The 26,076-nt window shown below is 32.5% G+C and overlaps 1 protein-coding gene across 1 annotated transcript in view; it reads left to right on the forward strand.

Annotated features, from left to right (window-relative positions):
- Nucleotides 1-2,485: 2,485 nt before the first annotated feature.
- The window catches only part of LOC133192447 (low-density lipoprotein receptor-related protein 4-like), a 30,778-nt gene continuing 7,187 nt past the window's right edge, over nt 2,486-26,076 (forward strand). Inside the window, exons 1-17 of the mRNA XM_061328453.1 lie at nt 2,486-2,621; nt 10,209-10,653; nt 11,014-11,266; nt 12,756-12,903; nt 13,292-13,402; nt 13,676-13,930; nt 14,212-14,362; nt 14,474-14,611; nt 15,205-15,313; nt 18,025-18,163; nt 19,592-19,708; nt 19,855-20,082; nt 20,191-20,371; nt 20,527-20,654; nt 20,744-20,900; nt 21,720-21,832; nt 21,924-22,049. Coding sequence (XP_061184437.1) covers nt 2,486-2,621; nt 10,209-10,653; nt 11,014-11,266; nt 12,756-12,903; nt 13,292-13,402; nt 13,676-13,930; nt 14,212-14,362; nt 14,474-14,611; nt 15,205-15,313; nt 18,025-18,163; nt 19,592-19,708; nt 19,855-20,082; nt 20,191-20,371; nt 20,527-20,654; nt 20,744-20,900; nt 21,720-21,832; nt 21,924-22,049 — 2,935 coding nt within the window. The remainder of the gene's footprint in view (nt 2,622-10,208; nt 10,654-11,013; nt 11,267-12,755; nt 12,904-13,291; nt 13,403-13,675; nt 13,931-14,211; nt 14,363-14,473; nt 14,612-15,204; nt 15,314-18,024; nt 18,164-19,591; nt 19,709-19,854; nt 20,083-20,190; nt 20,372-20,526; nt 20,655-20,743; nt 20,901-21,719; nt 21,833-21,923; nt 22,050-26,076) is intronic.

Here is a 26,076-nt window from a genome sequence, read left to right on the forward strand (position 1 = left end):
AATCCTCTATGCTCCTGGGCATCTAAGGGGGAAACAGGGTGCAGAGTTGTAATAAGCATTTTTTTTCCAGATTTGTGGAATTCTGGATCATTTGATCAAGTGTTTAATGCTGAGGAGGGTTCTATTTCGTATTCTATTGAGAAAAGTCATTCCCTTTTGCTATACATCTACAATGTATGATTATGATTAATCGCTGTATATAATGTAAAAGAAAGTAAAAATAAAATGAAAATAAAAGCAAAAATTGAATAAGAGTAATATACAAGAATTTTATTAACATATAATACAAAAAGTCCTTTCATAGTTGTTTATGATCAGATAGACCTGTAAATAATAAACAAAAATTAGACAAAAATACCTTATCTTTGTACATTAAATTTTCTTTAAAAACCGAGAGAAGACAATTTGAAAGAGAATGAGATAAGTTTACTTATAGTATTCAAGTATTACTGCTTTGTTTAGTCTGCATGATGATAGAGACAAATATGGGCAAATCAGGCAGGTAGATACTTCAAGATTTGTTACCGAGTACAAGATGATCCTTTATAATCCTTTTTCTCTTGCTTTTGGGCAACAAAGCTTTATCTGTTTGTTAACTTACTTTTATACTTCAATTGATACTTTCCAGTGTTGTATTATGATCAGATGGTCGTTAAGACCCTTGATCCTATTATAAAAGATACTAGGTTTCTGTTATATAAGGTGTAACTGTTGGATATTTCTATGCTTTTTTGCCTCATTCTGAAATTGTGTTATTTAAAAATGTTAATATATCTGGTAATACATTTGATATTTTAATACCAATAATTGCTCTTTTCAAAAACAAACTCTTTATTATTCACCAGCTGTAGAAAAGGATAGCAAATGTGGCTCAATTCAGGTTCATGTGAACTGAATTATTAGTATTAGACTGAATTTGCTTTTTTTTCTCTAGATCAGGACAAAATTCAACATACAATGCAGGATTACCTTCTTTCAGAAATAAACAAGTTTTTCAAGTGTAAGCTTCAGAAAATGAATACCCGGTAGTTCATGATAAAACCGTGTACTTCCTTTAATTTTAAATCCGAATTAATAACAAACATTCAATATGTTTAAGCTTTAAATTTCTGGCAACGACACCAGTCAACAGGAAATACTTACTCCTCTTATGCATCTGATCTTACCTCTGGAATTTCTAGGGGTCCGTGTTTTATACCTTGTTCACAGAATTGAATTGTTTGTAAAGTTATTTTTAAGATCGATCACTGTTCGTTATTTTCATCTTCTTCATTCTATTTCCTATGCAAACCTCATTGTGTAGTCGTCCTAATGCATATTTTTTCAAAAAAGTAAAGTGAGTCAATAAAATACCTACAAAAGTAGGAAACAAAGACCTTGCTTGCAAAACAAAATCACAAGATCCCGACCCCTATTAGCTAGCCTACACAAAAAAAGTCCAAGCTCACATTATTCACTTCTGTGGCCTTCAACATTTAGATATATCGAAGACGTTATATAGTTAAATTAGGCCCATATAATTTCTACTGGTATTTTTTAGAGAAATGTAAAAAAATTTTTGCTTGCAAATAAGGCAGTTAGTGGCTTATACTTGCTGTTCAGTAATGCAAAATATAATTGTCTAATGAAACAGATCAAGAAGAGTAAGGCTGAAATTTTAGTTTGTTTGTTTGGGGTTTTTTGTACAAAAAAATACATGTATTTTTATTTGTTAATATTTCTTAGATCCATGGATAAAAGTTACAAGAAACATTTTATTTACAGAAAAGAAATATAATACAATCATATTCTAATAAGAAAATGAAATGAAATTGGGAAATGTCTTTGTTCAAGCAATTGAAAGAACTTTTCTATTTCAGAAAGTACATGCAATTCTGAAATAACATATAAATATACATATACAAAAATTGTCATTTCAAAGAACACTGAAAAAGTAATGACCAAATATGTGACCACATTAATCATCGGTCAACAAACAAATGTTTTACTTAAAAGAATAAATTTCTAAAAGGAACAATAATTCCTTATCATTTTATTGTTAAATGGTAACTATGAACTATTTTAAATGCAATTACATACAAAAAAATTTAAAAAAATGTCAAATCTAGATAAAATCAATGCATTTAAGACAGATTATTTTATTATCGTATTAAATAATCTCATTTTATTGACAAAAAGCCATACTGTTGTTGGTACGTTTATACTTCTTGTAAATAGAGGTACAAATTAATATTGCTGCAACTTAACTTTGGTACAACCATTTACGACAATCACGTCACTTCCGTATCCGATTAATGCTTAAGTGGTCGCAGCACCAATTTTAATCAAATTGTAATACCGTTAGCCATCCAAGAATTGCTTAGCAGAGATTCTACCTGTCCATGCCCGTGTATCTACAAGGGATCGAAAAGAACACGACGGATGTTTCGTAACGCCGTCCAGAAAACGAGGTCGAAAACGTCAAGAGGGGATCGAGATCAAGCACATGGTCAGAGCACGCAGCCTAAAGTTACAACAACGAGGGCCATCATTAACTAATGTGGCCAATAGCCAGAGTCAGAACGGGGATAAAGCAGGACACCCAGTCGTGGAGAATCTGGATTCCATCTCTTCAAAAAGCGGCGAGTCGACAATTTTAATCCCCCAACTTAACCAGGTACAAACTGTAAATTTCGATGGCCCAAATTTCGACATTAAAGAATATCAACCACAAGTACTTTCGATCCTATCAGTTCACATGTCCCTCAAAACCTTAAAAATAAAATCTGGGAGGGCCAGTTTATTGATTTATCCCTCCTCCTAAAATCCGCCAGGAAATTAGTCGACTATGTAGACAATCAAGATCAAATTCAAATACGCAAAGGTACTATGTGCCTGGTCAAGCAAAAGTCAAACATGTATCTTTCAATAGAAAAATGGACCTCGCCCTTCATTATATTCATTACTATCATGCTTGATTAATATAGAACCAGATCAAAGTAATTATTAAAATATATGGGGGGTGTACGAATTGCGGCATCACGATCCCACGGCTGGTTTAAATACGATGAGCAATTTCGTTTACTCAAAGCAGCCAACCCTCAGTCTTCCTAGGAAAAAATTAACAGCGAGTTGTGATTATTATATATCACAAACAACATTCTAACACAATAAGTTTAGCCCTCAAGGCAATGTTAGTTCAACTAGTAACCAATTCCTAGCCACACAGAATAGTTTATCTTCTACATTTAGTACTAATGCTACGCAATACTGCTATTATTACAATGCAGGTAAATCATGCAGGTTTTACCCAGTTGTAGGTTCAACCACGCATGCAACTCATGTGGCGGAAGACATTCGGCATCCAGGTGCAAGAGCATTAAACAGTTCTGGCTTTGTCGCATCAGCTGATACACTGGGAAAAACCACAGTTGAATAATTAATTTAATAACTATTTATTTACATGAACGGTTATTCAAAACGGTTTTAAACTATCTAATGACAGAATCCAAAAAACTAATTCACAATTCCTTAGCACCCAGTAAACACAAGATATATCAAACTGCTCATAAAAATTCCAAAGTTTTGTCAAAGTTCATTACAATCACTCAGTAGTAACTTGGCCTATAAAAACATCTGTGTTATTCAATTTTATAGCTTACTTGTCAATTCATCAGCATGCCCCTAACATAGCTGCAATAATGTAGCCCTCTCCGATTTTTTAAATCTGATATTTTCTGGAGAGGGCTACAATTCCACAGCATCTCAGTAATGGTGCAAATATACTTTTAAAATACGGACTACTGCAGGCAAAATAAATTGTTTTAACATTTAACTAACTTCTAATTAAGACGATTTTTTTATTTATTGTTAATGACATAGCCCTTTAAACGCAAAAACCAGGTAAAATAAATCTACGTGTTTACCAGTCGTTCTCCTCAGCAGCCATGACAGTTCTCGCGTGATGTACTGAGACTTGAGAAAATTTAGAATAACTTGATAAAGTAAATGTCGGTGTTGATAAATGTTTTTATTTTATATTTGTTATATAATACAGGATTTTTGCATCCCTGATATGAACACAGGCACGCGCCCTGTATTACACACCCTGTATCAGCACCCTTTATTTCACCCTTTATCACACCCTTTATTACACCTTTCCGGAACATCTCTGTATTTTTCATTTGAAGTATCTCGGATCTTTTTCTATTTGTTAATGAAGTTTATTTAAATTGTAATTTTACTTCATCAGATATCTTATACTATTCAAAATAATTATTTGTTTAAGTTATAATTATTTCATTTCTTATCGCTGAATGCATAAATGCATGGTCTTAAATGATATGAATAGTTTTCTATACCCAGTAAATTGGGTGGTAGGTCATTCCAATCTCTGATGGTTTTGGAGAAGAAACTGTTCTTATACTGTTCATCAGTGGAGCCTAGTCGGATAAAACATCAGTTTAACGCAGTACTACAAAAAGCACTTAAAATTTCAGGTATATCTGGTTACTTTGGCATACATAGTTTTAGAATTGGCAGGGCTACTGATAGGCATTACAAGGGATTCCTTGCGATGACATTCAGAAAGCAGGTGGAGATCACCTGTATTCTTAACGTATATCAGGATTGCATAATCAGTAAATCCACAGAATAATTTTAAAACATTGAATACATTCAAGATTAATAAATAATACTTACCCAAACTAAGAAATGTAGGTCCCCCGACAAAGATATGGATACTTGGATCCTTATTGGGCTGGACAGTTTGCCAGATCAACTTTCTTAGGAAAAGATCTTGATGAACCAATTGACGTCTGACCTGCTAGAAGAGGGATGCAGTGGCATCAATTAGATCCAGAGATCATGAAACTTCTTAACAGTATTTGCCAACAAATGTTATGATAATGGACTTAGGTTGATCTATGTTCATACACTAATGCCTTACTTATTTCTGTTAATTTTTCGTTGAAAAGAAAAAAAAAGTTTCCAAATAATCTGTTTTGTTCTAAAAGAATTGAGTATGCAATAATTAGAAATAGCATAGACACTGAGATGTGCATTGAATTGTGTGTAATTCTGCAAGTAAGAGTTTGGATTCTGCAAGTTCTTTAGTTTTCATACACAATACTCAAGTTTGAATTTATTCCAAAATGCATTCCAAAGTATATGTATTTACTGAGACTCAGATTACATATTTTCCTGCCTATTGTTCATTGTATTCAAGAAATGTTTTTAATCCTTAAACTTAAGAAACGTTCTTAACTCTTGACCTTGTCCAAATCATAGTAGAAAATATAGGTCATGGTCAAAACATACCATTTCAAACAAGAGGCCCAAGGGCCTTGACGGTCACCTGAGTATAATACGACAATTTAGAGGATCCATAGTGTATAAATAAGCTAATAGATGAAGTTTTGTTGCCCAAAAGCAAGAGAAATAGGATGATCAGGATCAATGAAATAATTAGTCTATCATTCAGTAACAACTCATAAATTAAGTTTAATCTGTCCCCCATTTATCAGTATCACAATGCAGACTGTTAACAAACTATTTGTGCTTCTGCACTATTTAACCCTATATTATAACCTCTCGCATATGCCTTTCTTGGTCTTTGAAGAACATTTAATAAGTGGTTTTTGTCTCATTTTTATTTATCTATTATTTACAAGTCTACCTGATCATTAAAACTATGAAAGTCCTTTTTATTTTATGCCATAAAAATTCTTGCATAATTATCTTATTCTATTAACCTTTCAAATTTATTTACAGTGATTAATTATCAAAAGTGAATAGCAAAAGGGAATATCTTCCCTCAGTAGAATACAAATTAATATAACCCTGGTCAGGACCAGAACACTTGACCAAATAGACCAGATATTCAAAAATCTGGTAAAAATATCCTTGCTTATTAAAACTTTTACTCTGCTTTCGGTATGCCCAGGGGCAGAGAAGACTTTCAAAGAAATAATACATATTCACTAAAGATTCAATACAGCTCTATCCTAACACTAGAACCCATGACCAAGGGTAAGGAAATTCACAAATTTGGATAAGTACCCTAATCATCATAACTACGTACTTAGTTCAAGAATAATTAACACGTATTCACTATATTATCAATACCCCCCCTTTTTTTAAGAAATACCAGAACCCTTAATCTTGGGGTCACAAATTGTAAAAATTTTGTAAGAAGTACCTTGTTCATCATAACTATGCATTTTGTTTATCTGCTCAATACTAAACACCTGGGGCCATGAATTTCACAATTTAAGAAGAGGCATCCTTGCGTATCATAACCATGAGCTAAGTTTAATTAAATAATACCTAGGAGTAGAGAAGAAGATTGTCAAATAATTAATGCATTTTCATGATATAATCAATAGAGCCCCCACCCTTACATCATAACCCCTCACCCAGGGGGCCATGAAATTCACAAGTTTGAAAAAGGCACCCTTACTAATTATAACTATGTACTTATCTAGTTTGTTTTATACCAAGGAGCAGAAAAGAAAATTTTCAAAGAATTATTGCATCTTCACTATATAATCAATAGCCCCCCCCCCTTTCACCAGAACCCCAGATCCAGGGGTCATGAGTTTCACAATTTTGGAAGAAGCATCCATGCTTATCATAAGCATGAGCTAATTTATTTAATTAAAACCCAGGAGCAGAGAAGAGTTCGAAAGAATTAATGCATTTTCACTATATAATCAATAGAGCCCCGCCTTAACACCAGAACCCCTGACCCTGGGGACATGAATTTCACAATTTTGGTAGAGGACTCAATGCTTATTACTATCATGCCAACAGTTTGACTACTTGATGTCTAGAGTATAGAAGTTTTTTAAAGATAGCATTAATTTTGGTGGTTTTAACCCCACCCCTCATGCCCCAGGCGGACAGGGACCATTAAATTCACAATTTTTGTTCCCCTTCACTCATAGATGCTACATGCAAAAATTGGCCATGGTTGAAATTGGCTTAGTAGTTCCAGAGAAGGTGTTGAAAATGTTCAAATGTTAAAGCTGAACACGATTTGTAAAAAGAATGTGTCCGCCATTTTCGATTGGTCTCTCGCTATATCTGAGGGCCCTATATAAAACCGCTCACTTAGTCACTGTTCCGTGTAATATCAATCGTCACTGGTGTAGACGGACGTATGCTTATACAGCACACGGTAACGACAAAAAATAACTGAGTACTTCTTGCAGGAGAGTAAGATACCAAAGAAACTAAAACAGTTGCACAGGTCAGTGCAGTATACAAACAAACACAAATACACGTTACTACAATGAAATGTAAACTATATGGTAATGCAAGAAAACCAACACGAACAAGGGTCGCCATTTCAAGCCGATACCCGTGACAATGAAGCAGTCAGGTGTAACGAATGCGAAGAGTATACCCCGGTGCTGATATCGTAGATAGTAATATAGAAAATGGCGTATGCATATTTACGAGTCGTGTTCAGTTTTAACGGACGACGCACGACGACAGACAAAAACGGATATCAATAGGTCACCTGAGTGACTCAGGTGAAATAAAAAGGGCTCAGGAGTTTACGATTTCAAAATAGACAGCTGACAACCAGATAGCTGCCCTAAAGTTAAAACTTAGGTAAAGAGGAAGGACATAAAATTAAAAATTAAAATTAACAAACCAAATATTTGAATCCTGACTCTAAATAAATATTTTTATGCATATCTATTCAATGTTTTCATACTGCAAAGCGATAGACTGGAACAGAACTTCCTTGTTTCATAGCTGCCAATGCAAATATTGTACTTCCCACTGGTCATATGCGTCATAATTTTGTGGATACTTTTTATTCGTGAACAAAATGTTTTTTCTTCATATGGTACAATTTTCGGCCATCATACATTTATATGGATACCTTTGCCTCGGTAAGATAAAAAAAGTAGCCATATATTTTCCTATAAGACATGATTTTCTTCCATATTTTGTAAGTGAGAAAGAGAGTAGGATGACAAAAAAATTAGCTCATTAATTGTTATCATTGGTAGCAGAAGAAAAAAAGTAGTTTTGTAACATATGTGTTACTTTTCAGTCTGACTTCCAAATAGATATCAGGAAAAAAATATTGCGGCGATCTTTTTCCGCATATGAGGTTGACTTAAAAATGGTTTATTTATAGATTTTAGATTTATTTGATTCTTTATTGCTTGATAGTAATATTTAAACAATGTAAAATCCATCTCACAAAAAGGAAGCAGAGAGAACATTACATTATGTACATATATATGTAGTAATATATGTCGGCTTCCTAATTTCTACTTTTCTGATATGTATTTTAACATGTTATCTAGTTGAATTATTTTTTTTTAATAAAATTTGGAGAATAACTTTTATGCATTCTTAGTGCAAATAATTACATTAAACTAGTGCAATTACTATTGAAATGCCCTTGTAACTTCCGGGAAAAATTCTAAAACACGTCAGTATAACTAAAGTGCTGCAAACAGAGTGTTTGAGATCGATATTTAAACGACAAGACGTATAAATTATAATTAATTTAAGCATTTCAAAAGAATCTCGACAATCTTGGATGACTTAATGCATTTAAAGTTAACTACTGGTACGTATACATAAGGACAACACCCAAAAAAAATAAATCTTTCAATAGAATTAGTTATGCGTGTTAAACATCTTTAACAATTACATGCAAATCGCAAAATCATGTTTCAAGATATACGTACATTCTTTACAAAAATATCGTCCTGAATAGACAGACTGCTATATTAAATGTCTCGATTTGATAATTTTTGTAAATAGAAAACTTTGTCCGTGGATTGAGAGATTTCTTTTAATTAGGGATGTCAACGAATGGTCGAGTATTCGATTATCATTCGAATAGACCGACGATCGAATGACGAAAGGACATTCCAAAAAGATAAATGGAAAGAAAGAATGATAACAAGATGGAATTCTCATCTCAAAATTGAAAAACCGTCTTTCCTCAGACCCAGTTGATAAGATACACCCCCCCCCCAAAAAAAAAAAACTTTGACTTTCTATCCACATATAAAAAGTACAGTAACATAAATGCTTCAAAAATGTATTATTTGTCAATTATGGTCTGTGTTGTTTTCGTAATAAATTATGCATCACTACATGTACACTGGGATCTGTTTGTAAAATTATTAATTGGACTTGATGCATTACTATACTGGGCTTAATTTGTAACGTTATTATTTGGACTTGATATCATACCGGGTACACATTATATTTTGTTACTTTAATAATGTTTAAAGGCATAAAATGCTTTGATAATTAATAAAAACAATTTCTTTACATTGAAAGAACATTTTGATTGGCGGGGCAATCAAAAATTGAACAAGCTGTATTTATAACTGATTTACAATAGCACAGGCACCTGATGTGTGGATAGTGCCACGTTGTGTTTAACTCCCCCCCCCTCCCCAATTTATTTTGATTTTGATAATGTTAATAATCAATTTGGTTGATGAGGTTAACTCAGTTTTAATTGAAACAGCCAACACATCAGCTATAACTGTTAAAAGGATTTATAAACAGGTACATTGTAGAAATTTTTTTTAAAAACCATTACAAAAAACCTTGGTTTTCAGATTCATGCGAAGAATCAAGAACTACAGTTAAAAACTATGAAAAATTAGTTAACAAATTCCCTTTTAATGCTGAATACCGAAAAGCGTTTTATTCATTTCGTTCTCGTTTAAGACGTAGATGTAAATACGAGGAGAGACAATGCAAACAAAAGATTTGTATTTAGTTAAAGAACTCCCTTGATTCCAATCCTAAATCATTTTGGAACAACTAACAAACTTGATCGTTCATCAAAGTGCCCAATTGCCGATGTATTACCTCGCAATATTTTAAGGAACAGTTCAAAAAATTACCTTCGGCTCTTGCACTATGTGTCAAACCCTGCCTACTATTTAGGCATAGTACATGGATAACGCAACACTATTATATAAATAGGGTCCGAGGCATTTCTTTGATCCCTATAGAGGCTGTATCAGAGTTATCCTTAAGAGGATAGTAAACATTTTTTTAAATTTTATTTTCTTTAACATAGGTGTCAATAAGTCTTAAAGATTGTCAATATCTGTGTTCGATCTATGATTTTTTTTTAATTTGAGACATTGTTTAATTAGAAAAATATCCAAAAATTGAAAACATCCTGAAAATTAATAATATAGATATATGTTATATATATATATCAGGAATTCCTGGTGACAAGGGTTTGATTATTGGAATGTGGGACCCCGCTTCAATATTTACAGTCACAGAAATACCTAGAAGTCCTGCAAACTATTACAACAACGTTTCGAAATCCCTTACACCTTCCAGTGTACAATTAACCAGCATTTCCTCTGATCCAAACAAAAACATTGTATTTGCAAGCATCAGAGATTCCATTTACGCTTTCCAAAATTTTACCATCTGGCAGAATAAATCATCCTCCTTTTCACTTGCATTCAAAGGAAAGTCAATAGCACTGGGTCAGATAGCATTTGATTATGTTTCAAATAATTTGTATTGGTGTGATTCGCTTCTAAACTGGATTGCAATGAAGCCAGCGTACATGGACAACAATACAATATATAAAATTGTTGCATACCAAGATCTGAAGCAACCGGAAGGAATAACTCTTGATCCCGAGGACGGGTAAAATGAATTATTTTTGAATTACTATGTTATATCGTACATGTATAACTTTTACAAACAAAGTATGAAGTGAAATCATAGGCAAATTATTCAGCAAGACTTCAATAATATAAAGAAATATGTTGTCCAGTGCACTATTTAATACCATACATGACTTTTCATACGGTTTTAAAGTGAGGGACAATTCAATAACATGCCTACTCATTCAATTATTTTTCTTTCTATGCTTTATCATATTTTAATATTATGTCGTCTGCATAATAGTTTACATGTATTCAAATGCTTATATATGAACGTGTCGATACATAAGTAATGTACATAAAAATGTGTAGCTGGAATTTATTCCATGTACTCAAACAGGCTGATGTTCTTTTCTGACAATGATCCAAATTCAAGAATCGAAAAAGCCTCCATGGATGGAACAAATAGATCCGTTATAGTGCACACTGGATTGATACGGGTATTAGCTCTTTCTGTCGACGCTGCCAATAATTTACTTTACTGGGCAGATATAGGCAGACACACACTTGAAGTAAGCAACTATGATGGGTCAAATAGACGAGTTCTGAGACGCAATAACAACGCTCAAGTTACAGGACTACACTATAATCAGGTATCAAATATTCATGAACTATTATTATTCAACAATTATAGAAATGTTTCTTTACAATAACTATATGTTTTTTTTATAACTCTACAAACAAACTACATTGAATTTCATCTCCTAATGTTCAAGCACATATTATTCATCATGAACTGTTTTGTTCCTCTATCCATAACCAACCTATGTCTACATCCTCAAAGATCCGAGATAAGACAAAACAGCTTAAAGCTCATTGAATAGGACACATCGGTTTCTAGGGGATTTACCAAACTTCTAAATTTACTGTTAACTCAAAAGTGAAAACTCTAGTGTGGTATAGTAGATCAAATAAAACATGAAAATTTTATTTCATTGGACTTAAAACATCTTATGCTCAAATTATTAAAAGAAGATGACGTCTTATACTTCATATTAATTTTTATGCAATTCAGTTTGGTTCTGTAGATCGAATAGATAAGAAAAAAAATTGCATTTGAGCTTAAAAGCGGCTTGCTTTACTAGGTAAAATAGCTAGACATATTTTGAGATAACAGAAAAGTGTAGAAATATAAAATATATAAAGATTCGACTAAAACCTGAAATTCAAACCAGGGAGTAAAGAAACGGATTTCTGTAGGGTCTGCAAATAATGATAGAAATAAAACTCCAAAATTCTTTTATCTATCTATGAAAGAATGAAAACATTTTTTAATACTTATATATTTTAACTCTCTGACATCTAATTTTATCATAGGAGCTTAAGAGAGAACATTCGTTTCATGAAATAATATAATTTTACCTTATGATGAAATAGGTGAAAATAAGGATCATTGATCGATCTAAAAAACCTTCAAACAATATAAATCTGTGAACAGGGCATAAAACACAGACCTCTTGAAATTCGAGAGATGGAATCAGGTGCCTTGTAGGAGAAACCACCCCCTGACAACCGGTGACATCCGTCATGAGCCCCCTGTATTTATCAGGCAGACGGATTAATTTGTAGTCAAATTTAATATAAAAACAAAGGCCTATCAAGTGGTATGAAGTACTTCAGTCAAATACAACCCAATGATAGTTTGTATTTGCTAACATGGTCAATATATCGACCAGAGAATTTACAAAATGCTTTTGAAATCCTTTTATATTCGACTTATGAACATCCTCTTGAGTATCGAATAAGGTAGGAGACATAAACACCATATCCAGATGAAAGTGGAATATTACGGTATAAATTTGACGATAGAAAAGCTGATTTCATCTCGAATGCCATACAGTTTAGTTTTTAGTTGGTCCTTATTGTCTATATTCAGTCAAACATCCAAATATGTATAAGACTTTGCAGATCCTGTGATGTTCTTCAATCAGATTATACTGGGATATATTGAGTCGACATATGAATTGAAGTAACTTTTGTTTATTGATAAAACATTGTCGCTATATCTGAATGTGGAGTTGAAGGTCACAGTAAGTGTTTTCTTCATCTTATGTCATCTCATTTCTCCACATGTTTTTGTAGAATATGTTGCATGTTGTAAGTGCTGGATCTAGAGTCTTATTTGGGGTGGACACAATATCGGGGTCACAACTTTACTTTGTAAAGGTAACTGAAGCCCAGCCGTTTACAGTTCACGTTTACGATGCAGAGGTCTCTAAAACATACACTGGTAAATACATATTTTGCAAACAACTACTGTTATACACATGTTGTTGAATGCCAAGTTTCAAGGTTACCATGGCAACATGCCCTCAAATTTGAAAAATATTACCTAGAGTCATATTATTAAATAATGTTTGCAGTAATGCAGAAAGTGCGTGACTATTTTCAGAAGTTAAAAAAAATAGATATTTGAGTTAAAAGTTAAAAAAAAACGTATAGGTCTAGAACAGGATCAATTTTGAACGCTCCTTGTCATGAAGAACTTGAAGTGTATAACAATTTTACTCTTCATACCAATTAATTTAAATACTCAGTGTGTAATTGAAAAGCTTTTACTTACTACTGGGAAAAAAGTCTTTCCTATAGGTAATTTAGATATCTACTTTGTTGCATAGATCCATGTTCTACACGCAGTTGTCAACATATGTGTGTTAACACACCTTTAGGAGCCACCTGCCTCTGTGCTGAGGGTTACCAACTCTCCTCAGATGGAATGACATGCACAGGTGCAGTATATTTTAAAACCCTAAGCCTACTAAAGTTATTTTTTCTGCAATCATGCACCTTTCAATGACAACGGAAATACGAAATAAAAATTTTGAGACCATTTCTTGTTAAAAAAAAAATAATGAACCATTTAATTAGTATCAGTTTATTAGTTTCAAAATATGTCAACTTGCTAATACTGAATTACTACTAATTGTTTTATTTTTTAAAATTGTTTTTATTTTTTCCTTTTAAATGTTTTATATTTTTTAACCAAAACACAAACAAAACAGACCGCTCATGGTTCTACGAGAAGGGCTTCATTGTTAGCAATGCAACAGTGTTTTTCATGCTTGACGTTCATTCTGTTAACGGAAGACAAGACAAAGTGAATTATTTTCAAATTTCTTCCGCAAATATCGAGACTTTTGCTGTGGACTCGAACTTACATATTATCTACTTTGTGGACAGCAGGAGTAATACATTAAAGGAGTTAAGCATTTTTACAGAACAAACAAGAACTTTAGCATCTGTTTCAAACGCTAGAGGTAAGAATATCCAAACATTACTTCACAGAATTACATTATGACAGCATATTACACTAACGCAACATTTTTTATCTGGTTTATAATTATTCTATATTTTTTTTATCTGAATCTTAATTATTTTACTTTTGAAAAGCTTCAAATACATACGATTGCTTTTTCTCTTTCGAACAGATTTTTTCTCTTTTTTGTATTACATAGGGGTTTTTTCTATTTCAGCACCCACAAAACAAATCAAAAACACTGTTTTAAATCAAAACTTTCTTATAAATCCTCATTTTTAGACTTGGTATTTGACTGGATTGCGAATCTCCTTGGATGGATTGATACTTCCCAATCTAACATACAGGCCTTTACAATAAACTCTGGGACAATATCCACCATTTACTCAGGACTTGAACAACCAGTATCTCTTACTGTCGACGCTCACAATGGGTTTGTTTAAGTATTATGACTTATTTAATATTTGTTTATCGAAGTCTAGATAAGAAAATAACTCGATTTTTAACTTTGTAGCTGATATCTCTGAATTTATGTACAATTAAGCTACCTATTTTGGATATCGGGGACATCAGCAAAGTCAATTTTGCGAGGAAACTGGAATAGAAATGTTCATCGAACTATAGTGTCATCTGCCAACCTTAATAATCCAAGTTCGCTTCATTATGATGTCACAACCCATAGGTAAATTACTAAGAGCAGATTTTAGATATTTTTTTATCTTTTAGATAATAAAATGATACAAAGAAACACAGAAAAACAAACGCTATTCACTTTTATTTTAACTTGTCAGAAGCTTTCGAATATGATGTAGCGGTCAAAACGCTGGACAATATCTACCCTGCACAAAAATTTTACATTTTCCAGAAACTTTCGCTTTTTCAAAATAACTCCTTAAATCTTTATCCTTGCCCATAATGTAATGTAACACACAGGCTTACAGTTCCACCTTCTTTACAGCTAAGATAATCTGTTACATTTTATGCAAATTATCCTTTATTTCCTGAAATTAAATCATCTTAGAGTGTATTTTGTCGAAAACGGTCAAAAATAATACTACCACCATAAAGCCATATCTATTCACAATTTTACATCGCATGTAATCCGAATCTCAAGTGAAAGAACTTCTGGTAAAGAAAATTACTTGAATTACCAAACATTGTATCACATAAATATTCAATTGAACCGATATTGGAAATCAGTACTTTCTTTGTCCTTTATTTTAAAATGTAAAAATGAAAAATGTTTGCTTTTTTATCCCTGTTTTAAATTTTTAGGATCTTCTGGCTTGATAACTCATTGATAAAAAGTTCAATGGTCAATGGATCTGACATCAAAACTTATAGCGTAATCACATTTGGAGCAACAAGGGCATTTGTTTATAAGGCAAGTACCAATGATGATGTCTTCTTAACGTCTCATGGGTTTTTATAAAGTTCTGGTTTTTTAAAATTTTGTTGCCAAAATGTTATCACTCAAAAAGATTTTTTATAACACCATTTCAGTTAAAAGAAATGGATTCTAGAGGTTATATAAGATACATACAGACACACTTTAATCATTCGGTTTTGTAGTGTACATGTATTAAATGCTACTGAGATATTAGGAAAATATCTAATATTATAAACATTGTGGACTAAACATGTAACAAAAATGCATATAGTATAATTGCTCTTTTAAAAATAAAGGTACAGACTCATGTATAAACTAAGATATTTTAAACTCATATCCTCAGGCTGCCCGTGAAAAATAAGATTTTTCCAATACTGTCTATGTAATAATGATATACTTGTTTTGTCAAATCTAATTATAGATTATAACTAGACTTTGACCCGTGCGTGCACGGGTTGACATTGTTATGAATGCATCCATGTGCATATCGGACATTTACCAAGGGTATCCTAAGTAGGAATGTATGAACTTGAAAGTACTTCTTGCTGCAATAATGAAGCATTTTCATGGGGGTGGGGTGGGGGTGGGGGGGGGGGTGGGGGTTACAACTCTTTTTGGATCATACAATATCATTTCCATTTTTTAACTGAAATCATACAATGTAATCAGAAACATTTTAAAATAAATGTTTTTGATGTAATTATTCAAAGCATATTTTTTTTCAAAATATTTAGTAAAGTCTGAGTTTACCAAACTTTAAAGTTTACTGACCTTGACCGATTTTATTTTGGGACAGCCAATGAGAATTTGGGAGCGGATCTTGAACTGAATATCGGAATTTTTCTTTTACGTAAATAATGCAGCAAAAATAAAATACATTCCTCATAAACATTTATATATCTGTTTAGTGATAACAAAAGTTAATCTACTGCAGTATTAAACGTTTTCAATCAAAAAGTCATTACATCACATGGGAACTGTCATGGCTGCTGAAGAAGACAACTTGTTTTCACGCTGGTGTATTTTTTCTTTTGGCGATTTAATTAAACGTTAGTTTGTTTGCTAAGATTAAATATAATTCATTTCATCAATGAATAAATATTCTTTATGATCTTAATTTTGTCCCACCTCATAGTTTTGAGATTTACTATGCAAGGATTATATTTTACAAATCATAGGCGTCGGAACCGTGGAACGTGCTAGGGGGGCTTAGCCCCCCCCCTTTTTTTGCAAAGATAGACATAGTATAGGTATTGAAAATTGGGGCTTACCTATTTTCGTTGGTTTAGCCCCTCCACTTTCATTTAGCCACCCCACTTTCAATTTGCTTCCGACGCCTATGCAAATGATCGATATTTTAGCAGCATTGATAGAATGAACTGTACGGGCCGCAAGGGTTGACTTCAGACTACCTATCAAGCGTAGTTACCATGACAACCTTTACATATTTAGAAGAACAGGCTGTCCCTTCTATATAACGTCAGGGTCAGAGGTCATGTATTTACATAACAAAGCTATATAAGCCTACAATAATGCTATTAATTTCACTACACTCTCGTAAGAAATATAATGTGAATTTTTTTGCATGGAATCAAATATTTCTTTGCCCTTAGTTTATGTTTCATATTTACCGCGTTATAAATCTCAGCAGTGAAGGTAATAGTAAACATGGCGAACAAATTCAAGTTGCAATCATTTAGACACATTTCAAATTTAAAATATCGGTTATATTGACGTTATTTGATTATTTCGATTTATTTCAAAGTTAAGAAATGAAAATAATGTTATTGTAATTTTAGGCGGAAAAAGAATGCCTACTTCACTAAAATATGATTCTAGCTGGAGTTGTAACACCCCCCCCCCCCCCTTCCCCTCAAAAAAGCATAAAAGAAAGGAAGGATTAAATAAAATCGGGTAGTTACATTAATATTGCTCCTACGATCATGAGGTTTTTGCCTCCGTTGAGATGGCCAGAGACGTAAATAACATATAATAAATGTGTCTCCGAGATGGCGAATGATTACCCACGTGGCCACAATATCACATTTGCATGGATAAACTCAGAAACGATAATACAAATACGTGTAAATTTTCATTGGAAATTTGCTATATATTCTGTTCATATATATTTATGATTTCTTATTAGAGAAATTATAAAATAACAAATATATATCTACTTAGTACAAATTACTTTTGTCTTCTCTGATTTGAACACCGTGATTTAGCGTGAATGTAATGCGCACGCGCAAGATTGTAAAATCCAAAAAATCCAGATGATTTCCGGAATTTTTTGAGGAATTTTCGTTGATTATTAATTAGCGAAGCTTAATTGAGAAAAAATAAAAACAAATTGGTAATCTTCAAGTACCATTGATGTTTAAAATATATAAAACAATAGACAGTACTCTTCCGATTAATCGGTATTAAAGGCCAAAAATTCGAGTCTATTATTTTAATATAGTAGTATAGATATTACATCGTTTTAACTCAAATATGGATAGTACTTTTTATCTGTACCTATAATTTACAGGCATAACAACATTTATATCGAAAGAATTTTTTTCTAGATACAAGTATTTGTAATAAGTTGAAAATGTGGTTATTCATTTGTTTTTTCATCTTTTCTATAAAAAATTTAAAAAAAAAAAAAAAACATATCTTTCATACATCTTCTAATAATATAGAGAATTTTATTATAATTAAAGGATTTTTTTGGTTGGACGAGGGAAAATACGATATATTTTGCGAGAAAGGCTGCATCAACTGCAGAATACTCAATCACTTTAGTACCAAATATGAAGGGTGTTGCTGTATTTGACTCCTCTTTGCAACAAGATGAAAAAGGTGCACTATACGAGGATTGTTCGAAAAGTTCGTGGACTATGCCAATCTTCGTTATACTACCTTCAAGAAATTTAAAATGAGTATATTATAGTATGTAAAAATATTTATTTTGTTTAAGTGTGAAGTTTCATTCAAGGTGATTTAATATAATTCATGTTATTTAATTTCAAAAATCAACACGTTTTTTAACCACGGAGCAAACTCAACAACACTGTAACGTCAAAAACATACCGACATGAGTTTCTCAAAAATACTCTCCCTATACATTTCACACAGTATTGCCCAATACCAGTGTACTCATTAAATACGTTTCTCTATCACTTGAAATCTATTTTGCTAACAGTTCTTCCAGTAGCATCATTTTGTTTGTCAATGTTATTTTTTCACTGCATAAGTGTTCTTTCACAAGATCAGCATCTGTGAAGCGCCAAACTCCTAGCATCATGACGTTACTAACTTTTCAATGTTTCTGATAAGATTTTTACAGATGATCCGTTTTCTCACAGATCACAATCGTCTAAGCAGAGTAGTCTATCATTCAAATACCGCTTGTACCATGTATACATACATGCATGGCTCGCTGTTGACATAGTTCCTACTTACTCCGGCATTTTCAGTTTTTTCTGGAGTTTTCCAAAGTACAATACAAAATTGTATGATTAACTGCTGCTCCGTATCGTTCTACGACGACAGCTTTTTTGCCTTTTTGAAAGAGAACTACCTATCTTCTGAAACTGATTTCTTTTCAAGGAAGCAAAATATTAAGTCATAATTTGGAATCAGAAACGATGAAACAATTCTTAATTTGTACGTGTAGAATTTTTCCGTTTTTTTTTTTTTTTTTTTTTTTTTTTTTTTTTTTTTTTTTTTTTTTGGTCATTTTACAGAAGATATGACTTCAGACATTATTTATTGTCTCGATTGTAAATGACAAAATTTTGGAAAAATCCAGGGCGACATCTACAGAAACCAATTAAAAGCGCGCTTTCCTAGGTATGCAGAATGATGCAGAGTTAACTGCGGCTGACAGCTAAAATTTACTCGCATTGAGTCATGTTTTATTTCCGATAATTAAGTACGCGTAAACACTAGATGCTTAAGTTGAATAAACAATATGACAAAAATACAATAAAAAAAACTTCTATATAATCTTGTTATATAATCTTGTTGTCATAAATTATTTCATATTGTTTATAAAATCAATTTTAATACACATCATTTGAATTTACTGTTGAAATATTTCTTCCAAATTTGGATATAATATGACGTTAAGTAAAAAAAGTTATGACGGTAGTCCACGAACTTTCCGAACAACCCTCGTACAATACTGTAAAATTAAAATTAAAATTTATCTGGTTCAATTCATAGACGTCTTGGAAGACAATATCTCATTACATGTTATATTTATTTCATGCTTTTACGTAACAGGCACCTGTCATTTCTTAAATGGTGGTTGTGAGGATATCTGTGTTCCACTACAAAGTGGACGAAAATGTCAATGTGATTTAGGTCTGAAGCTTCAAACTGACTTGACCTGTGACAGCGGTGAGTATTTTCTTTTTATTTTAAGTGTTTATTAAGCATTTATCAAAAACTTTTTAAAAAAGAGATTCCTGGATTTAGGAATGCAATGACTGGCAATCATGAAATATACAGCAAAAGAAATTAAAGTCGTAATTTTAAATCTGTAGATATCTATACGACGAATTTCATTGTTGTGACGGATTTTTCTCACGGAAGGATTCTGCAGATTGACCTTAACACAGGGAATGTGACCAAGCTGCCAATAATTATACAAAAGACTCCTGCTATAATGCTAGACAAGTCAACAATGGAACTTTACTTTTCTGACATTTCTGCAAAAACAATCATGTCAACTACTCTTCACGGACAAAATAAAACCTTAGTTTATTCAACAGGTGATTCCTTTTTATTATTTCATTTAAAATAAGAAAAGAGTTCATCGTAGCATTTAATGTGTCGTATTTTACATACTTTAGAGATACTTTTTTTCTTGATATTAACAGGATTTGCTTATGCCGACCGAATGGCGATTGACTATTCCACGGGGAACATTTACTATACAGCAGTCGGGTCAACCACAAGTCAAAGTTATATTGGAGTTGTAAAAAGATTCAACTTAGTTCATAAAACGCTACTCTCTAACCTGCACAGTCCAAGAGAAATTGTTGTGTATCCATCAAAAGGGTACATATACATTAAGATTATAACTTCATGATTATGTAAAAATTAAAATGATTTTTTTTAAATCTGTGCATATTTGAATTTACAACACAGTGAAACATAACATTACTTACGAAATGATATTTACGTTTATTACCTCAATCCTTTTCTTTGCTTAGCTTCATGTACTGGACAGAGTTTGGAAACATAACACAAATAGGTAGATCGTATATGGATGGAACATCAAAATTTTACATAGCAACAAATGACATTGGCTGGCCAAATGGCCTTGCAATTGATTTTGAAAGTAAGTTCAGAATGTTTTTCTCTACCAGTAAATGATTCCGTATTGTTAAATAGGGAAAAATCTAACATTTGAACGATGATTTTTTTTAGCTAACAGATTATACTGGACAGATGGGCTTATGAATCGCATAGAGTACTCAGACCTAAATGGAGGAAACAGACACGTTTTAACAACTGATAATGACGCACATTTGATGAGTATTGCAATATTGGGACAACACCTGTTTTACACTGCATGGAATAGACAGTTATTCAGTTCTTTTATTTGAACACATTTTTGACAATATCAATTATCAAATACTAAAATAGAAACATTCAGATTGTCTTTGAATATAAAATCCAGTCCTGACTAAGACATCAGAATCTTTATTTTTAAATATCTTCATTAAATGAATATTAATAACAATTTGTTTTCTAATTTGAATTGTTTTCCATTTGTAATGTCCCAGATTAAAACTCAAGATCTATCTCGACTAAAATTTATTGTTTATAATTTATTTTTAAAATTAAAATATTGACTAAATCATATACATCAAATTCCTTAAGCATAAAATTCTATGCAAAAATTTGACTTAAAAAGTTGTCTGGCCTAACAATGGCGGACGAACGCTGAAGACCATTTTATTTCTGAGCTCTAGTAAATACAAATTGAAATATACGATTGAACTGAAATAAAACTTAATCAAAATGTCTTGACCTTGAAAACTATTTGCAGATACTTCATAATTCTTGCCTCTCTAAGAAGCGGAACTTTTTTTTTTTGGTTGGTTGGTTGGTTGGTTAAAAGCCTTCTTTTTCTTTTGGCGGCGTAAATAGAAATGTATTACACCCATTGGTTCATTCGAACGAAACAGAGACTAAAAGCTTGTATGCTGTTTGTGTTTTTGTTTATGAAGATTATCAAAAAAAAAACCATGTAAAATAATTTTTAGGATTTGCTGTTAAAATTATAGTTAAAAAATTTTGCAATAACACCTTTTTAAATTCACGCGTATATATTTTTATGCCATGTGTAATGTTCATTGCTCTTTTTTATATCATCTTAAACTTCTTTTGTAACAAATAGACGAATAACAAAAATGGATAAATCAACAGGATCAAAAATTACTTTTATGTCAAAACACCCAGAGCTTGGTCGACTTGACAGTTTAGCAATATTTGCAGATGACAGAGTAGATGGTAAATCATTTTAATAGTTCTTCGTAATGCAATTTCGACTGTAGCCTGCTATTGTGTATCAAAACAGAATAAAATGTCTTCTTAATTTTAGTGAACTCTATTTGTTCGAAGAAGAATGGTAATTGCAGCACGTTCTGCTTTCCAACACCAAGCGGAAGAACATGTGGATGCCAGGATAATGTTAATTTACAATCTGACCAAACAACATGTCAAGGAGGTTTACATCATTTTGTTGTTCACTTCTATCATTATCAATCAAAACAATTCTATTTCTATTAATGCTTTTTTTTATTGAATGAATATATTTTGACGTCAAAAACAAAAAGTAGTACCCGGGCATTTGAAGGGGGAGGGGGTTATGTTATGGCTCTGTAAATGTCTGTGTATTCCCTTTAACCCTTTAACTACCAGAGATTTTGCATTTTTTCTGCAAAACTGCCTAAAATTTTCAAATTGAAATTTTAACATTTTCTAGTCACTTTTACATAAAGCAACCTATACATTTTCTGAAAGTTAAAATCTTGAAGTATTTAATTATGCAGAGTAAAATGACGTCGTGGTTGCCATGGCAACGAATGAGACCCATAATTGCCAAAATATGTGTTTTCCACCTTTTTACATCACAGAAATTCAAACAAATTTACAAATAATGTTTCCATAAAAGAGGATTTAGTGTTACTATTAAAACAAAGCATGCAAACAATTAGTTTTTAGTTATACTGGTCAATTTTATTCAATAGAAAGAGGTTATACAATTACACAATGTCCGTGTATTAGACTTTGGCTTTACAGCTGTCTGATTGTCGTAATTATAAGCAATTTACAAATCGTTTTCCCTCCTACAGTTTTTACCTGACTTCAATAAAATTTGGTACACTTTTAGAGTGTAGTAAGATACACAATTCTTTATTTTAGTTTTTTTATTTCAATGAACAGTGTTGCCATGGTTACAAAATAGCAATTTTGAGAACGGGACTTCCTTACAAAACACGAGTATCCTATATTCAGCAATTTTCAAATCGTTTTCCCTCCTACAGTTTTTGCCTGACTTCAATAAAATTTGGTACACATGTAAAGAACACTAAGATACAAAATTCAATATTTTAATATTTTTATTTCAATGAACAGTGTTGCCATGGTTGCAAAAATAGCAATTTTGAGAAGGAAACTTTCTAACAAAACATGGGTATACTATATATTCAACGCCATGGTACACATTAAAATTACAAATATCTACGTTACAAAAATTGACATATATTAAACGTTGGTCGAAGGGAGAGGAGGAGGGATATTGCTGAACATTGTCTCTAATTCGTTATTAAATGTTGATTTGATGTCCGCGGAATCATGCGAGTTAATATCTCGCCTTATATACCCATTTTTTTTCTTTTTGGAAAACCCGTGTATTCTACAAGAAACAATATTAATGCCCAGTCGTTTTTGATATTAAATGGTCCCCCATTTACTTTCAGTAGAGTTTAATCACTGAATATAATTACTTGCCTAGTTCCAGAGACCTGCATCTGAGAATTCACAACACCCTGATACGTACTCGAACATAAAATATCACTAGTTCATCAGTAAGTTTTAAAAGAAGGCCATGGGGAGGGTATGGCAAAGAACTACGCACACCAACTCTCGATTCCAGCCTATATTTTACACCCCTTTATTCAATAAAAATGACAATTTTGCCATTATCTCTTTTTTTATATTGCACACAAGAGTTCACTAGTGATTGAATTATATATCTGTCAAATTGTAATATTGGAATTTACCGGATGGAAGTAAATATAAAATTACAATATTACAATTTATCATTTTGTAATTTTTAGCTCACCTGAGCCGAAGGCTCCAGTGAGCTTTTCTGATCAAAGAATGTCTGGCGTCCTTTGTAGTCCGTAAACTTTTCACATTTTCGACTTCTCAAGAACCACTGGGCCAATTTCAACCAAACTTGCCACAAAGCATCCTTGGGTGAATTTAAGTTTGTTCACAGGAAGTGCCATACCAGTCTTTAAGGGGAGATAATTAAGAATTCGTGAAAATTTGGTGGCTTCATTTAAATATCTTCTTCTCAAGAACAACTGGGCAAAAAAAGATGAAACTTATTTGAAAGCTTCATGACATACATGTACTTCATGATATGAACCCCGGGGGTAGGGCGGGGCCGCAAGAGGGGGTCGAAGTTTTACATAGGAATAAATAGGAAATGTATTTAAAAATCTTCTTCTGTAGAACAACAAAGTCATAATTAGTCATATTATAATAGAAGTATCCTCAGGTAGTGTAGATTCAAATTTGTTCTAATCATGACCCCTGGGAGTAGGGCAAGGCCACAATAGGGGGTCAAAGTTCACCATAGGAATATATTGGAGATATCTTTAAAAATCTTCTTCTCAAGAACAGCTAAGCCATTATTAGTCATATTAATATAGAAGTATCCTCAAGTAGTGTAGATTCAAGTTTGTTCAAATCAAGACCCCCACGGATAGGGCAGGGCCACAACAATGGGTCAGAGTTTTTCATAGGAATATTTAGGTGTAATGGTTAAGGGGCATTCGAGTAAAATGCATTGAAGACCTGAAATAATGGAATGACCTAGCAACCCTTGGGATGGACTAGCCAAACCAAAGGGTATATAAGCCAAAGCTTTGGGAAAGTCAGGCATTCAGAAGCTAGCAGAAGAAACTGAATGCTGAATCAGCAATAGAGAAGTTAAGGAATTCCATCCCTAATATCAACAGATTCAATAAAATTGAATATACGACAGATATGTAGGTGTTTAATACTCAGTATATTTAGACAGAATTCCCATTTATTACTATTAACATGTAAGGGTGGGATGTGTCCTAATTTATGACCTTGAATTTTGGTAAGGGTTATCTCCATCTGTTTTTATTTGAAAAATTCAATTATAAAATCATATCTGGTAAAAAAAATCGTTTTCAATTGTCATTCTATTTCTAATGTTTTATGCATCTTTCCACCACAGTATTTATTAATATTCTTCTATTTGAATATTTATTTTTAAAAGAAAAATCGCTTGTCCCCTTACAAAACAATGCAATCTTTTTTAATTAATTACTGCTTAGTTAATTACATTTTTGAAACTTTCTCTTGATAAATCCTTTTCTACTATAAAATGCTTTTACATAGGAAATATCTTTAAAATCTTCTTCTCACTAAGCCATTATTAGTCATATTTATATAGAAGCAACCTTAGGTATTGTAGAATCAAGTATGTTCAAATCATGGGGACACAACAGAGGGTCAATTAAGTTTTGCATGAGAAAAAATATAGGAATCATCTTGAAAAAAAGTCTGCTCAAGAACAGCAAAGCCATGATTAGTCATATTATTATAGAAGCATCCTTTGGTAGTGTAGATTCAAATTTGTTCACATTTAGGGTGGGTAATGTGGAGCTACAATGAGAGATCAGAGTTTTACATAGGAAAACATAGGATTGATTGATTTTATGTTGTTTTACGTTCCGTACAAGAATTTTTCACTCATATAGAGACTTCACCTTATACCGGTGAAGGGCTTCAAATTTAGACCTTTACTCGGCACTCAGGGCCATGAAGCAGTTGGGGATCTTTATATCGTGCTTACGCCTGTCGTGACATGGGCCTCGGTCATTAAAGTCTCCTCTGAAGGACCCGTAACTTTCACTTCAAAGTGCCGAGCGCTTTGCGGGGGAACAGTTACTACCTATTTTTCATCGAATTATAGGTCAGCCGCGGCCGGGGCTCGAACCCCTTATCTTCCGATCACGGAGCGAGCAATCTACAGAATGAGCTACCATGACGGTGGAAATCTTGAAAATTCTTCTGTTTTAGAACAGGAAAGCCATGATTAGTGAAATTTATATGGAAGAATCCTGAGGTAGTTTAAATTAAAGTTCGCCCCCTCCCCCTTCAATACTGAACTGATTACTGCTTCTTCCTAGCCAATGAGCTCAGGTGAGCGATGTGGCCCAGCCTCTTGTTGTATTTACTACCACCCGTTAAATTAAAAAATTACAGTATAACATTATTAATACCAGTGTCAAATTGTCCATTGCTCTTAATCACAACTTCTTTTATAAGGGTCTAGAAGATGTATATCCATTGAAATCAGGCTTTTTAACACCAAGATATTTTAAAATAGTACTCAGATTTTAAAATACTCATAGACATGGATAAATGATCTTTCATTTTCAACACCAAGAGATTTTAAAATAGTACTCAGATTTTAAAAATAC

This window comes from Saccostrea echinata, unplaced genomic scaffold (assembly GCF_033153115.1).
Source record: "Saccostrea echinata isolate AGI-Se365-2 ecotype Australia unplaced genomic scaffold, CSIRO_AGI_Sech_v1 ptg000025l, whole genome shotgun sequence".
NCBI classification, from domain to species: domain Eukaryota; kingdom Metazoa; phylum Mollusca; class Bivalvia; order Ostreida; family Ostreidae; genus Saccostrea; species Saccostrea echinata.